Source organism: Synchiropus splendidus, chromosome 12, assembly GCF_027744825.2.
Source record: "Synchiropus splendidus isolate RoL2022-P1 chromosome 12, RoL_Sspl_1.0, whole genome shotgun sequence".
NCBI classification, from domain to species: domain Eukaryota; kingdom Metazoa; phylum Chordata; class Actinopteri; order Syngnathiformes; family Callionymidae; genus Synchiropus; species Synchiropus splendidus.
The window spans coordinates 5,168,055-5,190,408 of record NC_071345.1 but is presented as its reverse complement, the minus strand read 5'-3'; the positions used below and the strand labels follow the sequence as shown (position 1 = coordinate 5,190,408).

Here is a 22,354-nt window from a genome sequence, read left to right as displayed (position 1 = left end):
GGAGTCTTTTACCAGGGGCCTGATTTCTTATCAGGTGCAGGCTGTCACACTGGAAACGAACTATTCTCACCAACCATTCTCACAGCTCATGCAGATTCTGGCGGATGCTTCTTCCCTGCCACGTCTCTTTTCCGCCTCTCCAGTGCTCACCTTCACCCAGCCAGGTGGGTGTCAGTGTTACCCCTGCTTGCAGCTTTTCTCAGGTGGGAAAACAGATCAGTAGGGCGGTACCTTAACAGACACTTAAGTGGATTTGAGCGGGCGTTAAACATTGCTGTTTAGCAGTGAGAAAAGGGCCGGCGGAGCTCCCAAGGCCAGGCCACTCCAAAATAGGTTCATTGGAGGCCTGCCAAGTGGAATCTGCTGTGTCGAAAGGAGCAGAGGCCTCCAGTGCCTTTTAAACTCTGAGGTCCTTGTGTCTGCAGTAATTAGCTCCTTGTCCATACAAAGCAGGGAGGACTATGTCTGACTGGTGTGGAGCTCACATTAGCAACACAAATGCCAAGGAAACTGCAAGCTTTATTTTCTGAGGCTGCTTTGCTTCACGGCGGCTTTTAAAAAAACAAAACAAGAATTTAATTTTGTAAGGCAAATTTGAGTTTTGTTACATTCTCTCCAGGCTAAAAAACATTGAAGAAAAATTAAACGTAAACAAATATATGAATAAAAAAATACAGCAGAGAGGGAAAAAAGTTGCTGCACCCATTTTTGTATTGTTTGTTTAACTTGGAAGGTTAAAAATGAGCAATATTAAAGTTGTTTGTTTTTGTTTTCCAAATATTTTGATGGTTTTGACTCAGCACTTTTTTTTAAACACTTTTCTGACCCTAAACAAGAGACACTCCCAGTTATTTGGGGTGAGAGGCGAGAGACAGGTCACATGTCCATCACTGGTTAGATATAAAACTATAAAATTCATTATGGCTCAGTCATTCATAATAAAAAATGTCCTCATTTAAGTGTCTTGGGGTCTTGTTCTCGTGTGAGGGACTTGTTGATTCAGCGATCCGGGGCAATAGTGGCAGTATTGCATTCGCTTTACATCGCTGTTGTGAGTAAAAGAGAGCTGAGCCAAAAAGCAATCCTCATCATTTACTGATCAATATTCGTCCTGACCCTCGCCTATGGTTATGAACAGAAAGAACGAGATCGCGAATAAAAGCGGCAGGGAAGGAGACCGAGGGGTCGACCCAGGACCAGGTAGAGAGATAATATCTCTTCATCTCAGGAACCTCAGTCAGAGCAGGCAGACGGGAGAAGGACTCTTTTAGCGCTCATTGTTGAAGCTGCAGCCCCCATGACACATAAGCAGGCGAGGATGGATGGAATACTTAATATACACTCACCTGAAGGCTTCTCATATCCTGATCCTTTTGTCGGATCCTTTCCAACAGATCTGCAATATCAAGTTTTAGAGGATATATTTAATGGATATTTAATGAAGTTCTAACACACAAAAAACTATGATGTCATTCTGCAGACCCACAAATACATCCGTTGAGAATCGATTAATTCCTCTTTGCACTTCACCTACTTCAGACTGTTTACAGTTCAACAGCCAATTTATGACGAAGGCTTCATCATTCAAAGCTTCATATGAACACCTTCACGCTCAAGTGTCCTTTAAAGTGACTTCATTTACACAGGAAAAAGTCGTGTGTTATCAGTGGAAATGTGCCACATTTGAAACAGAAATATATGAAACGGGTTTGAAAAGGCTAGAAAAAACTCTAAAGAGAAAGGAAGAGTGAAATCATGATGAGACTGGATTTGTGCTGACTGCTGGAATTGATCCCTAATCCGCTGAGATAATCTCCTAAGTAGGTTTCATATAAATTGGTTTTCAAAATTTGCATTTTAATAACGTCAAAACGTAATAAGCAAAAACAAAATAGATCAACGTGAAACCGAATTAAAGGAGTGTTAAAACTGAGTGTAAACTCTACAGCGAGAGTTTTTTTTTTGTTTTGTTTTTTTCCCCAGGTTCTCTTCAACTCATTTAGTTGAACGTCCACAGGGTCCAGGTCAGTCAGTTAAGTCTTAAACTTAAATTTTCCAGTTTAAGTTCTATATTGCACCTAAAAACCATATTACATATGGATTGTCGTTCTGGTCTTCCACTCAGACAGATCATTAATAATATTTGTCAATTTCCAAGGACAGGAACCAACTTATCTTTTCAATCAGTGTCCCCAAACCTCAAAACTCTCAAGGTTTCTTATCACCAGTTCATTTGAATTAACATTGCACTTCCTGCCAAGACCTATATCATTTCTTGTTGCACAAAACGGGCAACAAGCAAAACAACTTGACTTGTACCCCAAGAGATTCTTGAACCCCAAATCATTTCAAACAAGAAGCATTTCATTTTTATCAGCTACCTTTCTTTTCAGCGTTCAAAGACTCCAGCAGCTTCTCCTGCTGTTCCAGACGCTGCAGGAGGGCTGACTTGTCTGTGTCCTGGCTCTGCTTTAAGGCTCTCAGCTGATCCCTGGTCTGCCGATGCTGCCGCATCAGACGCTTCTCAGCACGATCGCGCTCCTGAACCTCTTCGCACAGCCAGTGGAGCTTGGACTGGGAGATTCCATAAACAAGTACGATCAGGGAAAACAGGCGACAACACGCTTGTTAAATATTTAAGTTCCCATTTTGGCAGAGGACACAGCGTTCTCAAGTTGGGTCCCTTAATGAACACATACTTATTAATGGCTGGGACATCAATTATGACTTTAAATGAATCCCAGAACTGATCACAATTTAATGAGAACTACCAGTTAAATGTAAAATCTTTTTCGCTTGAGCACTTTTCAAAATTGTGCTGTTATCTCTCTTTCCAAAGCCTGTGTTGACTTTGAACTCGAATTGATTATGATGTCTCTCTGCAAAAGGAAAGAGAGACAAACTGTAAATTAATTAGGAGACATAAGAGGAGGAGGAGGAGACCCCCCCCCTCCACATTTCATAAATAAACCACAATTAACAGTGCCGTCTGTGAACCGGTTAATCTAACTTGTGTGGTAGAAGCTCAACAATCGGCGTGTCTGACAGCAAGCATTACGTCCATAAGAGGCAAACACTAAATAGCAGCGCTCTTGTTCTCTCCATGACTGAGAACTTAATGTTCAGAAGTGACTTACAGATTTAATTGCTTTTAATTTCAAGTCCAGGAATGAAAAAGCGCTTTTCCACAAGGATCATTTCACGCCTGCTTCTTGAAGCTTTAAATGCTGTCCACACAAGGTGAATTGAATTTGACTGCTGACAAGGCAAAGCATACTTCAGTGGTGTTTCCTGATGATACTGAGCGGCTCGACGCCTTTCATCGCTGTAGCTCATCCAAAACAAAGTTGATGATTTAACCAAGTGTGGCAGAGGAAAACATTCTTTTACGCCAGACTCGCTCATAGCCATGGTATGAGTTGACTGTGTTTCTTATATATATATATATATATATATATATATATATATATATATATATATATATATATATATATATATATATATATATATATATATATATATATGTATGTGAACCAAAAATCACAATATTGAACTTAAAGCAACTCCCAAAATTTGCAACTTTGTAAATAAGACAGACTATATTTGTCAAGTGCCTAACACAATCTGGGCAGACAAAACGTGTCAGACGGCAAATCTTGTGTCTCATCGTTCGATATTCAGGAATCACGAACATTTCTGCATGCAGGGATCGTACCTTTGTCTCAGCAAACCAGCGATGTGCATCTTTTACTAATCCCGGTTTCTGCAAGATTGCCTGAAAGCAGACGACAGATGAATTGAAATGTGCACCTTTTGTTAGTCCCGGTCGCAAATTTTGTGATTGAATATCTGTCATGCAAAAGGCTGCGAATCAAAAAAGGCCCAGCCAGTTAGTGGGAGAAAACTCTGGAGATGCAGTCGAGGAGCAAGACGAGGGCAAAAGGTAATACATACAGTAGGTGTTTGAAAACAGAGATGGACAACAACAGAATGACAATGAGGGGAGCTTAAACGCAGACTCTGGTCGTGTCTTTGTCGAACGGCAGCAAAGTACACACTCTTAAGCAAAACCAACACCTACGCACAGAGGTGTCATAAAAATGAGCTTCGGGAGTGCGTTGCAGTGTTCCCAGACAAGCTTGTCAGCATCTGATGCACAACCAGACTACCCAGCAGCTGCTAATGACAGCTGACACAAACACTCTGCACAAATAAACAAAACGTGGAGGGGCTATAACAGATTCAACAGTGCATTCTTGTTAAAAAGAGGGGAAATTACCTTTACATGTTGGCTTCAAATGTCCTCATCCTGAACTCTAAAAACATCAGCACACTGCATAGCACAGTGTCAGTGGAGATTGCTCTACGTAACACAGTATATCATATGATGGTGGGTACTCAGCACACACAAAAGGTGCGACAGCTCTCACATCTTTTTCTTCCAACCACGCCACCATCCAGGTCGTCTCCTCCATTGGCTCTGCTTCATCTGACTTGACGTAAGCTCATGCTAGCTAGGAATGTTTCAAACACCTCACATTAAATGTGACATCCTTCGGGGACAACATACCTGCCACGCTGTCATATTCACTCATCAATATTTTCTCAAACAAACTGCCAGAGAGGGGCCAATCTTTAATGGCTTTCAGAACAGAAATTGATCAGGAAAAAAAATATCTTGATGAGCTCCTGAATAGCACTACTCCACAGTTGCCATGACAGTGTCTCACAAGCAAAATAATTGTCCCAACTGTGGGAGGAGTCAGTTCATATAGAAGGTTTATTCGTCAGCTGTTTGATCTGTGCTACAGGCAATAGCAACTGACTCCCAACACAAAAGAGATCCGTCTGAAAATAAGTGTACTAAGGCTGCTTACCCGCAGTAAACATTTGTAATCCAGACGCAGAAATGCTTGGACCCTTACAGTCCCCGCTGAAGCAAAGCTTGTCACAAAATAAAATGTCAGGCAACTTTTTCCAAGGAATCACTCAGAACAAGATCCAAGGCCAACACATAACCCAAAACTACTTCCGTGACAGTTCTGAGCAAAGTGTTGGAATACAGCTGTGTAAAGGTCCCAGTCTCTGTGAGTGGAGGAAAAAAAAACCATGTGGGAGGATAAAAATGCCTCCATGCATCGCGCTAACTCTCTTTACTTAACCATCAAAGGCACCTCCGCTTGGTGGCAGACTCAAAAAGGATGTGGAAATGCTAAAAAACCAAACATGCAGACTGTGAGTTGAAAGTGATGTCAGTGGGGTGGAGGAATAACAAAATGCACTTTTTCCCTCAGTTGTGCCGGTGTATCTGCTACAACAAATTTAACACTGTGACAGTTTTTCCTTTTTTTTTAAATATGCGGCAAACGTTACAAGTTTCCACCGAGAAAACTGAAGATTACAAAAATCAGTAGACAAGGAGACAAAATGTGAGCTGAATGTTTACATGGTGTCGATAAAAGGGAGGATATTGTGGTTATGTTGCATCTATGCTTCATCAATTTCATCAGGAAAATATATATCTTTAACATTATTTAAATTTAAATTGAGGGAGGGGCAAAAAAGCCATGACAGCACTAAAAACTGGTGGGAAAGCTTGTGTTCTCACCTTCTACATTCGACTCGTAACTTCTTAGAAAGGTTTTGATTCAAAAAATAACCAGCAAAAGGTAGAGAGGAAATCTTGAGGTAATGGAAAGCTCACTGGTAACGATTTCACTCATTAGGCGGGAAGAAAGAAAATCTGACTTCCTCGCGACGTGACGAATCACAGATGAAGCGAGTCATTGCCTGGTGTACTTTGCTTCAATGGGGGCGGACCAGATTGGAAAATCTATGAACAGGTAAGAGGTGACTGCCTTCATTGACCTCCAGTGGTACAGGAATTATCATGTTCTAAAGAGCGTGAGGTTTTCTTCTTTTCTTTGCTTGTGTGAGCGAGATGTGAACTTCAGCCAAGTGTCAGGAATAATGCAGTTATTGTCGAAGTTCTGGGGGTTGAATACTGATCTACGAAACGCAGCTCATTCTGTCACTTCATAATATGACCATAACATTGCGAGTATCTACATAAATAAGTCTATTACTGACAATAATGTTCAGACTAAAGCACATCTTTTGCAATCGCGCAACTCACAAACAGTCCCAAATGAGAGTGCCAGCTATTTTGTGGATATAAATTCTTCAGTGTTTCTTTTACATCTTTCCGGCTCATGCAGCTTCCCCTGCTCCGTTTACCACGAAAAAATAATAAAGCAAGATACAAAACAAGCTACATCACGACTATTCATTAAAATAATGAGCTAATTTTTCCCTTAGCTCAACGGGAATTTCACATCAATCAGTGCAATGTCAAGGCAATGCTTCAAAATCAATGATACTTTTGAATCAGTCTAGTTCACCAAGGTTTTGAATCCTCTTATGAATACATTAATCATGCAGCTTCTTATTTAGCAGAAGCACAAATAAATATGTACTGTACTATCCGCATTTAGGTTTATGAACTGAATGAACTACTGTTCTTTTTCTCTTCTTCTAAATACACTCGTATTCCAGATGAGGTCATACCTGTATCTTATCTTCGCCGTTCTTCGCCAAGCTACGGCAGGCTGCATCCAGCTCCTCACCCACTGACGTAAGAATAGACTCCTGTTCCGTCTCCATGCGTGATATTTTCTCCCCCAAGTTAGCAAGCTCCAATTTTGTGACTCGCCTTTGGTCATCAGACTTGACCTGTGGATGATTGGGAGGTCAGGAAGTATGCACCTATTATCATGGATGTTGGAATCTGGCTGCATAGCTCCAGAAGGAGGGTCAATATTCGAAAAACATTATCTGAGATTCTTCAACAGCAGCTACACCACCTTGTATATCACAGACCCTTCAGCCTGCCTTTAGGGTCTCAGAAGGGGCAGAGTTCATCGGCACAGGAACTTACTGATCAGAAATACCCACCAGGCATGAATCATGATGATGGCTCAAGAATAATGTACCCTTCATATGAGGTAATAATCATCCCCTAAAACCATAGGCCTCTCTACTAGAGGGAAGGGAGCATCTGATACAACACAGAGTCACAAAGGCTCGAATCCAATTAGTCCTGTAAATTTCTCACCATTTCACGAGGTGAACAGAAGCCAAGTACTGGATTCATCAGGCTACAATTAGTAGTGTTTTGCAAGTCGACCAAAAGGAGCCGTGACCTGCAAATATTTTTCTCTGCAGCAGAGTGCACCAGCTGGGAGGCTCGGCAATAACAGAACAAAGGTCAAGAGAGGGCAATAGAACTCAAGAAAAGCTGAACATTTCAAATGGCCTCAGTCATTGCCAGGAACAAGGAACAGAGACACTTTGCGGTGACCTCTTTCGCATTGAAAGAAGACTGCTGAAGTGGTGTGGGCTTAAAAACAAGGTTTCTGAGTCTTGTAAGGATCCCATGAAATAAATTGTTGGACACCAAACTCTGATGGGCCAAGTACCACTAGTATCCTTAAGATAAAATTGCTGTGAGACAGAACAAAATTTCAATGTAACTCTCGCCAAGACCCTATGAAATGAAGTCATCGGGAAAAAAATCATCCCTATTTTCAGGGCGATGCAACGGTAGCACTCACTCTATAGATAAACCAGCTCTCACCAGCGTTTCCTATTCCAATCTCCCACCACCTTTGTCCAAAAACACATAGAGGCACAACAGTCTTAAGTGTTCCCTCCCTTGTTGCCTCCAGGAAGCTTTGAGGGGACATCAGTCCTGTCTATGGACTAAACTTTACGGCAAAACTAATTAAAACTTGTAGTATGTGGGGGTTTAATCTTTTAAAGCCTGCAGAGGCTTTCACCTACAGAAGGTTACACCTCTTCTCACTCCCACAGCCCGGAAGGCTGCAACGCAATGGCTTTGTGCTGCCTCTTCCTCTGAGACAACGTCCACTTCCTCATTAACCTGTCTAAAGCCACACTGTCGTTCGACAAACTTCCATCCAACGGTGACTAGCAAGCGTGGTGGTTGAGAAGTACAGCCTTAATGTGTATAAGGTCTTACTTTGTCATCAAGTTCCTCTTTGAGTAGCTTGTATTTCTGTTGGACCAGTGAATGGGATTCCTCTTTTGCTCTCAACTGCAAAGTCAGCTTATGGCACTCATCCTTGAGCCTATCCAGCTTGATGCGCAACACCTCACACGTTTCCTTGTCCGCTGCTGCATCTGTCTGGAAGAGACAAACGTACAGTGATTAGACAAACCGACGGAGTGATGAATAAGAATTTTAAAGGAGTTTAGTTTTCGATGTTCCTATATTGCACCTTTAAGATTGAAGAGCAAAAACCACTGACATCAGTTTCATTTGTCCAATGAAAAATGACCATTTTCTACAGCATTTCATTAATCTCTAAATGTAAATATCACTCCCTAAATCTTCCACCATGTCGACAGTTAAACACCATTAGCTTAGTCAAAAACCCGAATCGCATATGTGTCTAATGCTCGTAACACTGTGAAGAGCAGAAAAAGATCCAGGCCAAAGAGACAGAAACTATGTACGAGGGTGGGAGCATGATGAATCGTGGCTATTTAAAGCTCGGAGAGTGGAGTGAATCAAAATGGGCAATATTAGCTATGCCGGGAGAATATTGGGTGGGCATCTTGGGGACATCTGCAGCACCCGCAGGCAAGTAGTTAAATCATTCTAGTAAATGCCCTTGTCCTCAGTGCACTCCGAAATGATACCATTACAATGAGCTGTGTCAGATAGTAATGCTATTCAGCAGCGCTAATGGGCTAAACTTCACCATATCGGGATGGACCACGGCCCTAAAGATACAATCAGTATCAGGGGTGGGAGAGGGGAAATCATCATCGCAGATGGAGAAGAAAGGAATTTGGGTTGGGAACTAGGGAAGTGCAACCGCCTATCACCAGTCCTGTGGGTTCATAGGTCTGATATCATGGTTTTTAAATATTCACGCTCTGAGCCGTGGAACAGCCATGATGATCCTCGGGGCACGCCAAACAATTAGGAAGTCAGCTATCCCTGACTCACACACACAACCAGTGCAGACTTGGAGCCAATGAGAAAAACTAACTAACTCACTTTTCTCAGAGCAGAGTTCAGTAGCATTGGAATTAAATTCAAGCTTTCATAGCACACAATTTAGGGAAGATTTGTCAATTTGTCAGTAAATGAATTGGCTTAGCATATTGGCTTTTAAAGCGTCACACCTTTACTTTCTTCAACTGTGTTTGGATTTCATCCCGCTCCTGAGAGCAGCGTCTGAGTTTCTCCTGAAGTTCATGATCCTTTTTTGACTGGCTCTCTTCAGCCATAGCCTTCATGTTGTCCATCTCCTTCATGTGCACCTCCTTCTGCAGCTGGAGCTGCGCAGCAAGAGTTCTCCGCTCCTCCTGCACTGCAGTCAGCTTCGTCTGCACTTCCACTGTGCTTTGCTGCAGCTTCTTAGTGTTTCTTTCTTCCTCAGCCAGCTGCTGGACGAGCTGGGCGTGTGCCGAGGTCATCCGCTTCAGATCCTGTTGGAGTTCAGTCTGAGAGTTCTTGTCCTTCTGAGAGCTCTGCAAGTGTGCATCAAGCCGCAGCTCAAGTCTTTGGTTCTCTTCCCTTAGTCTGGCCTGGATGTCTGAGAGACACAGGTTCTCATCCTGAAGCGTAGCGGATGTTGCTTTCACCTAGACCAACCAGGGTAAAAACAGAAAATTATAATGAAAATTTCCCTAAAAATCCACTAATGTAAAGTGCAATTAACAATATTTTTGCATACATTACAGTTGAAAAATACATGTTTATCTCGATCCTGTGCAGGCAGATCTCCTTTTATAGGTAGCACTAGAGCCTCAAAAGCACATCTTTCATAACATTTTTTTTAAGTGAATTATGTTTGATTTTTGGACACAATATTTTTTTTTCCAGGCAGCTGACAAGGACCGAAGAAAAGTGGAGAGAGGTTGGTAGATTTCCTCTTATATGCTTTCATGAGCTTTATAGGAGCAAACTGTAATGCATCTCAGACAAGCAAGAGAAGGTTCCTGAAATGAAATCCCACAATGAGGGGCCAATACAACATGAAGCAGGTTAATAAACAAATGAATCTCTGGATATCTATTTGTAAGCAACATGTGAGCACAAGCACCCCTTAGACACACATCACATTAAAATAGCAACCCCAGCTGGCCACATGAAGATCCATTTCACCCTCTAAAACAATCAATTAAAGGTCAGAAATGAAAATGAATTATTTACAAAAAAAAAAAAAAAAAAGGAAATTCTATTTTTGGCCTGCACACCTCTCGGATTTCCTGCTCCAATGACAACTGGCGCTGGCAGGTCTTTGACAGCTCCACGTCCTTGCGATGGAGCTCTTCCTCACGCTGGGCCAAGCGACCGAGGATTTCAGCGAGTTCCCTGCGGGCCGCTTCGGCCTGCTGGCTCAGCGCCTTCGACTGGGCCTCTGAGATCTCTTTCTCCTTTGCTGCCTGGGGGAAGAGAGAGGGTGTAGGAAAATGAATAATGACAAATGAGGATGAGGAGGTGGAGGAGGATGTTAAAAGAGGAGCTCTGACAATAATGATATGAGCAGGAAAAAGCAGTGACAAGGAGAGACGTGAAGCAAACATATGCAGCAGCAGCTTTGGCACTGATAGGGGAAAAACCAGCACTCAGCTCCCTGATAAGGGACAATAGTCCAGCCTGTTCAAGGAAGATTGCTTCTAATACTCAGCTTTGACGGGAATTTGCAAAGACTCTGCTGTAGCGCAGCACCTAATCATTTAATTGAGCACTTGATTCTCAATCCTTATTCATTAAGGGGGCAGAAATGATTTTGTAATGAATTCCAGTCACGTTGAGAATGCCAGGTGGGAGTCAGTCTGTCTGTCTCCGGGTGAAGCTGCTGACTGCAAGCTTGGAGGTGACTCTGTTCAAATGGGATGGAAATCACGGGGAGGTGACTTTCAAGCTAATAAGCTACTAATTATTCAGTAAACACGCGACAACACTCCTCCTGTGAAGGAGCAAAAACTATTGGAATATATTTGCTTCTATCATTCAACTAATATTACAGCGAGATCTTCAAACGGCAGCACGCACCTTCTTTCATGAGGAAGAGGCAACAAAGGAACATGGAGGACGTGCTACAATTGAAATTACATTGTTCTTACGTTTATTCACTGCTGGGCTAAAAACAAACACTCAAACACACAGCTCAATGCAGCTGTTTAGATGCCTATAATCAGGACATTTGACTTTTTGAGCGAATGTGAAAGACAAAATCCTGTCTTAGATCTCAACTCAATATATTTTCATTGATAGGCTGTATTAATATTCTATGTATAGTATTATTTGCCAGAGTGAATCACAGTTGACAAAGTTTCGATTCAATCTGGAAAATAAGTAATTCAACATATCAAAATCAAAACCTTCAAGAACTCAAAACTATATATATATAGATATATATATATAGATATATATGTAGACAGACAGACAGACAGACAGACAGACAGATAGACAGATAGACAGATAGATAGATAGATAGATAGATAGATAAACAGATATAGATAGATAGATATAGGGAAGAAGTTCAGTCTGATAACAACTTTTATGGACATCAGTCCTTGTCATGTTACAAGTGGAGTTAGATATCCTGTCTGTGTTCAGGTTGTATTGATTGCTTTATTTTGGGGCGTCCTGAAATTGTTCAATAGAGGAGAGCACCGACAGTTGTTGATAACACTGCCAGCTGGCTAGCTGAAAGCATGGTGAGCATCAGCAGAAGCACTAGCCGGATCATTTGAGACAAAACCACTGTGGGCCTCAGGTGCCTTCCAGTGCCAAATGATGTCTTGTCTGTGAGCCATGCTGAGATTTAGCACAGTCATATTTTGTTGGATTGTGCTGCTTTGGTGAAATGAGTTTGATCTGCTCAAAGTAGTACATATTTTTGGAAAAGGAAAATAAGAGCATCACTGAGAAAAAAATTACTAATTGAACTACTTTCCAAAGCATTTTTTAATGAAAATCAATGAATTATTAATGACAAAGTTACTTCTCATGAGGCTGATATGATGATAAAAGGTCCTATGGGAAGTCAAAGCTTTGAGTATGTTATGCATTTTTCGATGGCTTTGGTTTGTTTTTTTACTCTGTCTGTGTTAAAAATAACTTGAAAAATGAATGGATTTGAATGAAATTATCAGTAAATAAGTGAAATAGGATACAGAACGACAATTTCTAGCCACCAATTCAGGAAAGCAGTAACAAATGCACTTATACAGGTCATACTCCCTCGTGGTCGAGGAGTTATCTTGGCGCTCTCACCGCCCCAGCCATGTTGGATTCCCCGTCAGGGAATGAACTTTCAGTTCTTTAAAGGTCTTACAATCAAACACCACCAGTACCTGTACGTGCCAATAGAAAAAATGAAGTTCGTTTGTAATCTGGGATTAATGATGCTTTTAAAAGACGTCTCTGCCCTTTCCATTTTGTCATTCACACTTTTTAATGAGTATCTTTACCACAAAATCTCAATTACACAACATAAATCAACACACTTTTTAGTTATAATCGTTATATTCTGCATTAACATCATGGTTTCAATACAATTTCCTTTAACTTGTGGCTTCTCTTTTTATTCTATTCATGCCTTTGTTTCAACAAATAATGTGCTGACTGAATGTGGAAACAGTGAGGCCTGCATTTGTGAGGTACATTATATGTTTGTTTACTTTTCAAAACCACTTAATTACCTTCATTGTACATCATAAGCCAAGTATAACTATGAAGAGTGCTCCAAGCTTTAGCAGGCAATTAGCATGAGAGTGCATGCCCACGACACAAACACTGAAATTATTAAGAGAGACGAAGCCTCTTGACAGAATGCCACTCCCTGGCATTAAGACACTTGTGTCAAGGTCTTGGCGCTAACAAGAGGAGCTATTAAATAATGCATCAAGAATGTTTAAAATCATTGCAGCACAGCGCTGAGTGCGTCTTACACCCCGACACTGGCTTCTGTTAAGTTTCATAAACACAGGATCCAGCTTGTTCCACTCCACTCAGATTAAATTTTGTAAGAATCACCCCTCCACTTTTAATGCCTGTTAAATATTTTAAGTCCCAGGGCCAAAGTGAGATAACCCTGACAACTTCTTTGCACTTGTCTTATAATCTTCAGGAAACTTTCTCGAGTGAAGAGGATAAACATCTTGTGCTGATATAATAAATGTCAATGTAACCGTGTTAGTGGTGATGAGATTTGTTATGAGCATTCATTCTGAATAAGGCATAATAAGGGATTGTGTACTCTTAGTTTTTACACTGTTTATCCACTGTCAGGTACTCAAGTGTTCAGGGTTGCACTGAGGCCACAACAAACATTTACTTGAAAATTAAAATGAGTATTTATGTATGTATTGTTATTATTATCGCATAATTACAACTCACACACAGGATTCGAACCGCCCGCCGAAGAACAAACAACTTGAATCCATTGTGGACCATGCAAGAATCGTGTGGACCAGACACTCAATTAGTCCGATCCCTAAAGAAAAGTGTGTTATCACTCCAACGGATGTGCTACTCCAATTGTCATTGAAATCTGAAGTGCTGTGGAGAAAAAAAAAACTGCTTTAGCTTACACTCAAGGCCCCCCCGGCCTGGGATTGAGCCTGCTCCCTCCACTCGTCCAGCTCCTTCTGCAGTCTCTTGCACTTCGCCCTCCATCGGTGGATAGCCTCTTGGGCCCTGGTCTTCAATTCGTCTCTGCTACTCGTGCTCTGCTGCAGCAAAGTCTCCTTCTCTCTCCTCTCTGCCTCCACTCGGCACTGAAAGGAAATAGCCATTTCAATGATAAAGAACACGTCCTCTCAGGTTCATAACCAATGATTTTGGACCCCGACATACTTTCAAAGATGAAACCATCTATGTAATATTCATGATGTGTACAACCCTACAGCCATGTTAAAAATACGGCAGACTGTCCAAATTGTAATACAAGAGAGGAAAATAAAATGTTCCTCTCAAAAAAGATGAATTTGAGATCAGACGACACAGTGACAACATATGAAATGAAGGCTTTATAACAGATGCAATATCACACTTCTGTGGGCACCTTTTTCCACGGCTTGTTGTAGCGAATATTGAATGTTATATTGAATGTTAAATAGTGAATATTAAAATGGATGCGCACACATACACTATATATATGTGTGTGTATATATATATATATATATATATTTATATCTATATATATATATATATATAAAAGCAGAACAAAAAACATGCCTCAAGACACATAGACAACAAACTTAATCTACGACATCTCCATTTCAGTTCCACCATTAGTTCAGTCCACGCCGAAGGAAAGCACAATGATTAAATCCTAATTCAGTTATTTGTAACCCGGTCGCAGGAGTAGAGTAGCATTTCCAAACTCAAATGTTCTCCATCTGTGACATTTCCATCTCGGCTGCGCATGCAGTGGAGAGCAGAATTTTACTTAAAGGATGCATTAAATCCAAATTGCTTTTTCTAAAAATAAAACAGCATATGCTTTTGTTTGCCAGTAGGCAGGGAGAAGATTTAAATCATCTCCCAGTCGAATTTAGAAACTACAATTCGCACTGAAAAAGGTAATTCTCACGTTTCCAGGGCAGAACTTTGCAATTGCATGTCCTTCCACAGCCCACTACAAACAATAGATAAATCCTTAATTCAGTGGAATCTTTTTTTCTCCCCGTCTACCTGCCTCACTCTCACAGTATGTACAACATACATCATTCTGTTTGTTAAGACAACTGCTCCGTTTAAGACTGGTTGCAGGGGGTGTTCGCAGCCCCCTCAGGAAGCCACGTTTTCCAAGTGCAACGTAAAAATTGCAACATTTTCATCATTGTTATGCCATTAAAATTTTGTTTTGGCATTTCAGTTGCACTACAAATGATAACCTTTTGGCCGCTACCTGAATGTCTTTCAGCTGCTCCAGCATCTGCAGCTGCTGCTGCTCTGTTCGTGCCAGGTTTGAAGACAGTTCCTGGGGCGCAGAGAAACCCAGTGTGAGAAAGCGTTAATGCGTTTATTTATGGGGAAACAAAGAAGAGCATTTCAAAGAGAAGGTGGAGAGTAGTTGAAGCCAAGAACAGAGCCGTGAGGACAGTAAAGGGTTTTGAGAAGAAAGGAAAGAACAAAGAGATAGAAAAAAAATGTGCGTATGAAACTATCAAATTCTGTAGCTTACAAACTGAACCTACCAACCAATGCTTCTTATTATCATTTGAGGTGCTTGTTTTTTTAAACTTTGATGCCTTGGTGGTTCATGCAAACGCTGTTGTATCTTCCTACGCGTATTCATGATGTAGGAAGTGGGATATGATGGCACTTTCTGGTACCAGGGAGCATTTCAAAAGACAGGAAAGGCTCTGATAACGTTTACTCTAAGGTCTGAAATCAAGAAAATATTCAAACTTGTTTTCTTGATTCCTGCTCTAATTGAACACAAGAAGACTAGATCTTGGTCTATAAAACACGGATCAGAATCTTTGAAGATTGAGTGTATATTTTCCACAAGCCATGGAGGTAGGTAGCACATGCTTTACTTCTTTCCTCTTAAGATGGACTGTCAACCGCGTTCAAGAGCTCGTCCCTACGCTAACAAATCACAACCCATTCAGGTGAACATACCTCCACTTGTAAACTCAGCTTAGCCTTTTCCATCTCTTTGCGGTCCAGAGCTCTTTTCAAATCGTCAACTTCATTCTGGACCGACGCCTTGCACAGCTGAACTCTCAACTCCGCCACTTCTTTTTCCAGTTCAGAATAATCTGTGCATCACAACAAAAGAAGACAATACTGTAGAAATGTCACTCAAACCCACGTGACTACCAGAGGCAGCCAAACACAAGCTGCCATCGCACACCATTAACACCTTTATGTGTATTGCACACTTCCATAACGCCCTGATGTTCCTTTCATACCTTTGTAGAAGTGAGCACTTTTCTGACGGAACACCAGAGACACATGAAACCTTTATTTGAACCTCCAATAAAACAGGAACTTGAGTGAAATGTAAACCAAGAACTCCTTGCTACCTCCTAGCTAATGTTTACCCAGATAAAACTCTGGATAAACATCACTAATGTGATGGAGGCTCGTACTGGGGTGTAGAACTGGGGAGGTACTAGTTGGATATTGGTCAGTTAATCCAGGTCCAGCTGCTGCCAGAGGTCTGTCATGATGACACAGGCTGTCAATTACTAAAACAATTTAGCCCCAAAATTTCACAAACAGAAGGTAAGACTGCACCTCACTATTGCAAATAAACTGTTTTGAGTATTGAAATGAAACTTGCAAATACACAAATACCCCCACGGTCACCAATTTTCCACAGGAAACTCTGATGTGCATTGTTTTTTGTGACAATCGCTCATATATTATTTCTAGAAATCCATGATTTGACTGTTGTTTTTAGATGGAAATAGAAACTGCAGGACTGTACACTGTCAAACCGTACCAGAAGCAGAATCAAATTTCAATCTAAGAGCCACTGGTCACTGTGTTAGCACTGTGATACACAGTATAAGTTCTGCCAAACCTTGGATCAACTGAAATACCTGGTCTTCGCACTCCGCTTCTTCCGTCCTCCCAGCTCGCTCCATTACTATGCAGCTGAGCAGGCTGCCGCGGCGTCTCAACTGGGATACTCTGGAGTTCTGCTTTCTCTTTTCTTGCTCGCAGCAGCTCATCCCGCATCTCTTTCACCTAAAAAAACATCACGCATCAATAAAAAAAGCACTGACCAGTTTTTTTATTACCTCAGGTGCACAGTCTCAAACCTGTAAAACAAGAGACTCTCTGCTGTCTTCCGATTGCTCCAGCATTCTCTGTGCTCTCTCCAGCTCCTGCTCCATCTGAAAGCAGAGTCAAAGACTTCAACAATTGTTTGTGAAAACTTGGACTAACAACTAACAAAAGGATCCGCCAAACCTGTGCTGTGCTTTACCTTGGATTTCAGCCTTTCTGCTTGCTGCAGTCTTGATGTTTCAGCGTCCTCTTTTTTGCACACGTGAACTTTACGTCTCCCTGAGGTCTACAAAACAAATCACACCGGAGACGGTGTTCAGCACTCTTAGTTATATAATCACAAATCTTAATGTAGCATGATGAAGTATCAAGTGGCGTGCAACCAAATGATGGACATGTTAGGAGACTAAAATCACGCTGAGCAGACTGTGTCAATATTTTACCGGATGCTAATAGCAACATCCACCAAATCATCTGTTTGATTTGCATCACAGTCGGCTGATGGCTGGAGGACAACTGTGCCCTCTGCTCCCCCGCCTTGTCTGCCTTTTGTTCAGTGCAAAAAAAGAAATTGTATTCCTCTTGAATTCATCTTGCATGTTTATTAACCCTTAATTTTGGGACAAATGCATCATTTGCCACCAGTAAGACCCCGCTGGAGTCCCATTAGGCCACTAAGGAAGAGAGGAATGCAAATGAAATGGAAGCTATGATCATTAGACGGCTCTGGATGGAAACTCTCTCCTATCACGTCTAGAGAGGGGGAGGAAAAGCAACACAGCACCACACCGTGGTCGATTAAGGGACTGCATGGTGAGATTTGCAGCATGTTGGTCTGCCAGACGAAAAGGCGATTCAGAAGAAAATATATTCAGCAAAATACTCCTCATAAGAAAACGAGACACTACTGTAGTTGCACTTACTGCATGAGCTACAAAACTTTGATGGCATGTAAGATATGATTGCAAAATCATATCAGTGGAAAATCCAAACATCAATACTCTACAGTCTGTTCCGTCGGTCAAGACATACTTCATTTAAAAAAAAAAATAAATAAATAAACTGGTCCAAATTACACTGCCGTGAAGATTCTTTCAATCTGTCATGTAAAGTTTGTATCCTCCAGCACATGCACGGAAAACGTTGAGCATGGAAGCGCGTTAAGATTAAATATGCCATTTTAAACTCCAGCACTTGACTGAGCAAAGAGTTTGTCTGGTTCCTCAGCAGCAAGTTGTTAGCGCAACACCCGCCGGTCCGAGCGTGACATTCGGAACGTGGAGAAATAGATGAGCAGGCTTTCTCAGGTGTGGATCCGTCTGCGTTTTGGAGTCAGGTGCAGCGTTTGTCAGCCACCTGAATCTGAAACTTTTAAAAACGTCTGGAGAGGAAACTTTCATACATACAGTGCTCTCTGTCTCGGAGTCCCGCTACAATATGTAAATATTTCACATAGCATAGCAGAGTCTCTAGAGATTCACCTGCGACGTCTCACATCAAATTAAATGTTTTTCAGTTGTCCTTTTGACAGAATGGTTACTACATTCTGCAAGGGTTTTTTTTTCCTATTTTTTGCCTTCTTGAGGAGGTATATTAAAACGTGTCTGAATTAAAATGATTTAATGGTTCATGTCTTCATATCATGGACACAGAAGGTCTCATCATTTTGATTACAAATTCATTGTCAATCCATATGATCTGTGATTGGCAGCAAAACCCCTGATGGAAGCATCCCTAGTTGTTGTATGCTAATGGAGTATATGCCATGAACTATGTCATCTTCTTTTGTAGACAGAAGATGACACAGCGCCACCCATAGACCTGGCATGTGTACTACATTATCCTTACATCCAGCCTTCCGGACTTACAATCCATTTCCACATCAGCACACGACTCCTCTTCAACATGAAAACTCTCTCTAACAGCGCCTATTTAGCACATTATTCTCAACGTTCTTTCTGCTAATAAGGCTGAGGGGAATAGATACAGTCACAGCAACACTGTTTTTTCCTTCTATTTCGGCATCTTTCACCTCAACATTGACATATTTAGCCAACAAGCTGAGGCAGACACCTTGTAACTCCGACAGTCAGCATGCAAAAAATACAAAATTGAATAAGGAGGTATCAAATTGACGGTCACAACATTTCAAATGAGATGTATCCATCTCCAAACATACTGAAAAAAAAAATCCAGTAAATGTGCAGGAGAACGTGTCAAAAGCAATTTTGTATCACTGCCACCTAGCAGGGAAAAGTAGGCCGAGCTAACCTGGCAACTATTTGCACTGTATCAAAGTAATTGCTCGGCATTAGAAGCCGAGTGGGTGGTGAACACAGCCGTTATCAAAAAGAACAGCAGTGCATTACAGAAAAATGGTTGCCAGGTCACAATGACATGGAAAGTCAGGGTGAAATAAGTTGTTCATTTATACATTTAGGGGGCAATTCACAGCATGAATATTTCAAATATACCGTGCGACATTCATCATCATATGCTGTAAGTTCACAGTGGCCTCATGAGCTGAAAAAATTCTAACTTTACCGCAGCAATACTTCTGTTACTTCTCATAATGCTGTATGGGTTTTTACATTAATGTAAGATACTTTGATGGTAGCCGAGTGCAGGATTCATATAAAGTGTCACCTGCAGTTCATCAGAAGAGGCGCTGTGAGATGCAGGTTGCCATTGTCTGTCTGTGCTCCTCTCCCTCTCCAGCTCCTGTAACCGTTGCTGTACTTGAGTTGACACCTGCAAACAACAAGAGAGTTCATGTCTTGCGTGGGGATCACACATGCACGACGGGAAAACGCATGGCACACATTTAATTAGAGAACTCAGGTTGTCATTGTTGAGAAGGAAACAAACACCTTTATCAAGGAGAGGTGGAAAAAATACACAGATGTCATGTTAACTAGCATGTCATTTAATTAATTTCTCCAAAGTTAAAGATTGCAAGTGCGCAACTCACTGAACCCTGGTGAGAAGACGTCATGAACTCCGTAAGGTTCTCCATGGCTCGGCGGGTGTCAATTTCAGACCTGTGAAAATAATCAACTGCCGATAAATCCGCTCAGACAGATGTGCATGCATAATGCAACAGACATAACACATCCTCGAATGTGAAAGTACAGAGGTGAAATAATTTCGAGGCGTCAGGACCAGAGGCCTTCTCATCATTTTAAAATGTCAGATTTTAATTGATGTGTTGGGATCTCTGCTGAAGTCTCACAAGGGCTTTCAGATTTCTATAAAAGTTATACCTACTTTTTACACTGTGACAATAAATTCAAGGACAAAGACAATGTGCTTTCGACACACAGACTTAGCTCCTGAGAACATCCATGGTTCTCCTTCTGTTTTTAACTGGCATGAAACAGTGTTCATATGAGCACATTTGACTACCTATTCCTCCTGAGGATTTCTCTGTCAAGATCCACCGCTAGTCTCTTCTGGTCAGATTGCAGGTCCCTGAGGGATCTGTGCAGCATGTGGATCTGCACAGACGGAAAGAAAGGCATCGTATCAGCAACACACACTGAGAAGCAGTGAAATTATCAGCTTCAACATATGTAACAGAACAAAAATCTTGATGAGGTTTTGAGTTAATATCCCAGCTATTCTCACATCTTCTTCTGGTAGGCTGCTGTTCTTGAAGCGAACACCAGCAGAGTGTGACCGTCTTCTCCTCCCTGGACTTGTTGCGCAGTCTCTCAGCGGAGAGTTCGGGGGGAAACACTTTTCCTCTGCAGGATCCATACGCACAATATTCATGAAGTGCTTTTGCACTTGAAAGAATGAAGTCACTTTATACACCATACCTGATCCCGAGCCATTGTCAAGGTCGCTGTTGTGGAGAGAGGAGGGCGAAGCGGTGTGAGCACCGTTGGGGTGAGTCACGCGCTGCGCCCGCAAATGACTGATGGACTCCTTCAGGTCTTCTTGAAGCTTGGATGTAAAAATATTACGTTGCTTATACAAGTAACATCACATCACAGCAATTGTCATAGCAGACAAAATGATATTGTATATTTTGATAAACCTCATCTCACTTTTGCCATGGCCTGGGCCTGATGATCAGTGCGGTCCCTGTATTGGCCCAGCATCTGATCCACCTTGGAAAGATCTCTACTGGTGTCCTGCAAAGGCAATAGACGTTCGGTGGACTAGGATTTGCATGATTACATTCATGAGTTGGAGATGAGAATATCATACACATTAAACTTTGAAAGCAAATCTAGAAAGTGAAACCGACTATATATATATATATATATATATATATATATATATATATACACAGTGGCACCTCGGTTCTCGACCACAATCCTTTCAAGACGGCCGTTCGAGAAGCGATTTGTTCGAAATCTGAATCGATTTTTCCCCATTAGAATGAATGGAAAAAGAAATAATGCGTTCCAAGCCTTAAAACAGGCTTTTGTAGGAGTGAATGTAGAGTGTCTGCTGCAGGTGGCTGTTCCTCTATGTGTGTGGCCGCTGCATGTGGGAGGGGTTGCCGAGTGAGTGAGGTCTCTCCAGAAGTGAAGAGGTGCCCGGTGCGTGTCCAGCTCTGAATGTGCGCTTCTGTGCAGTTTGGCTGTGACAAAGTCATAAACCAAGTCACGCTCTGTCCCAGACTCGCCTCATCCCTGTCCCAGCTCCAGCCCACAACAGGACATCAAACCCTGGAGTGGAGGTGTGGAGAGCGAGCACCTCCCCTGTGACACTCTACCACGGTCCAGTGCGGAGACAGGAAAGGTTTTACACCTCAATATGAAGAAAAAACAGTCAGTAAATGGAGCTAACGGGACACGTCTGCATACAGAAGCTGCGTTATACACAATAACAAAGCGCGCTGTGGGCCAGCTGATCGGTCCGCGCATGTTATGTTTTTTCCGGTTCTTTTTTGGGGGCATTTCGTTCAAAATCCGAAGCAAAAAAATCTAGAAATTTTTGTTTGAAAACCGAGGCACCACTGTGTATAAATATACATATGTATATATATATATATATATATATATATATATATATATATATATATATATATACCCACAATTTTAAGTCCTTTATTTTAAATATCATTTTGTCGTTTTAAAAAAATCTGAATCATTTAGATTAGATAAGATTGCCTTTATTCTCAACTGGGAAATTCAGCAGTATAGTAACATTAAAGCCAAACACAGTAATAGCCTTAGTTAAATAAAAAGCTAAATAATTAAGAATTAACATTTCAAATTCGCTTTCACAGACAACATTAGCAGGCATCTACGGGGGAAGAGAACCCCATGGCTCATGAGGCAAAATGAGCCACAGTCTCTGCAGCTAACAGGAGTTACCTGTAACGTGCTAACCAAGGTGTTCATCTTCACAGAAATGTCAGCGCCAGGGCCGTCACCAGAACTTCCACCTGCTCGACTGCCATCCTTCTCTTTGCGGTGTGTCTCACGACTGTCCAGCCTGTGTTCCCTCCTCAGACCGCCAGACTCAGACTCGCTGGACGTGTCCATAGTCCAAGCCAGATCGGAGTGACTGGAGAGGTCTGAAAAACGACTGATG

At 41.6% G+C, this 22,354-nt stretch overlaps 1 protein-coding gene across 3 annotated transcripts in view; it reads right to left on the bottom strand.

Annotated features, from left to right (window-relative positions):
* The window catches only part of LOC128767933 (centrosomal protein of 128 kDa-like), a 29,864-nt gene that overhangs the window by 6,407 nt on the left and 1,103 nt on the right, over positions 1 to 22,354 (bottom strand). For 2 of the 3 annotated variants that reach the window (XM_053880316.1, XM_053880315.1), the window contains 20 exons: positions 22,135 to 22,348; positions 20,854 to 20,940; positions 20,623 to 20,749; positions 20,429 to 20,547; positions 20,207 to 20,298; positions 19,773 to 19,842; positions 19,448 to 19,552; positions 17,001 to 17,087; positions 16,834 to 16,908; positions 16,612 to 16,759; positions 15,683 to 15,822; positions 14,964 to 15,035; positions 13,642 to 13,827; positions 10,294 to 10,482; positions 9,217 to 9,678; positions 8,042 to 8,206; positions 6,568 to 6,732; positions 3,716 to 3,775; positions 2,382 to 2,574; positions 1,347 to 1,396 (listed from right to left, as the gene is read on the bottom strand). In XM_053880316.1, the coding sequence (XP_053736291.1) occupies positions 1,347 to 1,396; positions 2,382 to 2,574; positions 3,716 to 3,775; positions 6,568 to 6,732; positions 8,042 to 8,206; positions 9,217 to 9,678; positions 10,294 to 10,482; positions 13,642 to 13,827; positions 14,964 to 15,035; positions 15,683 to 15,822; positions 16,612 to 16,759; positions 16,834 to 16,908; positions 17,001 to 17,087; positions 19,448 to 19,552; positions 19,773 to 19,842; positions 20,207 to 20,298; positions 20,429 to 20,547; positions 20,623 to 20,749; positions 20,854 to 20,940; positions 22,135 to 22,348 (2,806 nt within the window). Of the gene's footprint in view, positions 1 to 1,346; positions 1,397 to 2,381; positions 2,880 to 3,715; positions 3,776 to 6,567; positions 6,733 to 8,041; positions 8,207 to 9,216; positions 9,679 to 10,293; positions 10,483 to 13,641; positions 13,828 to 14,963; positions 15,036 to 15,682; positions 15,823 to 16,611; positions 16,760 to 16,833; positions 16,909 to 17,000; positions 17,088 to 19,447; positions 19,553 to 19,772; positions 19,843 to 20,206; positions 20,299 to 20,428; positions 20,548 to 20,622; positions 20,750 to 20,853; positions 20,941 to 22,134; positions 22,349 to 22,354 lie in introns of those variants that run through there. The other variant, XM_053880317.1, reaches the window with a different exon arrangement.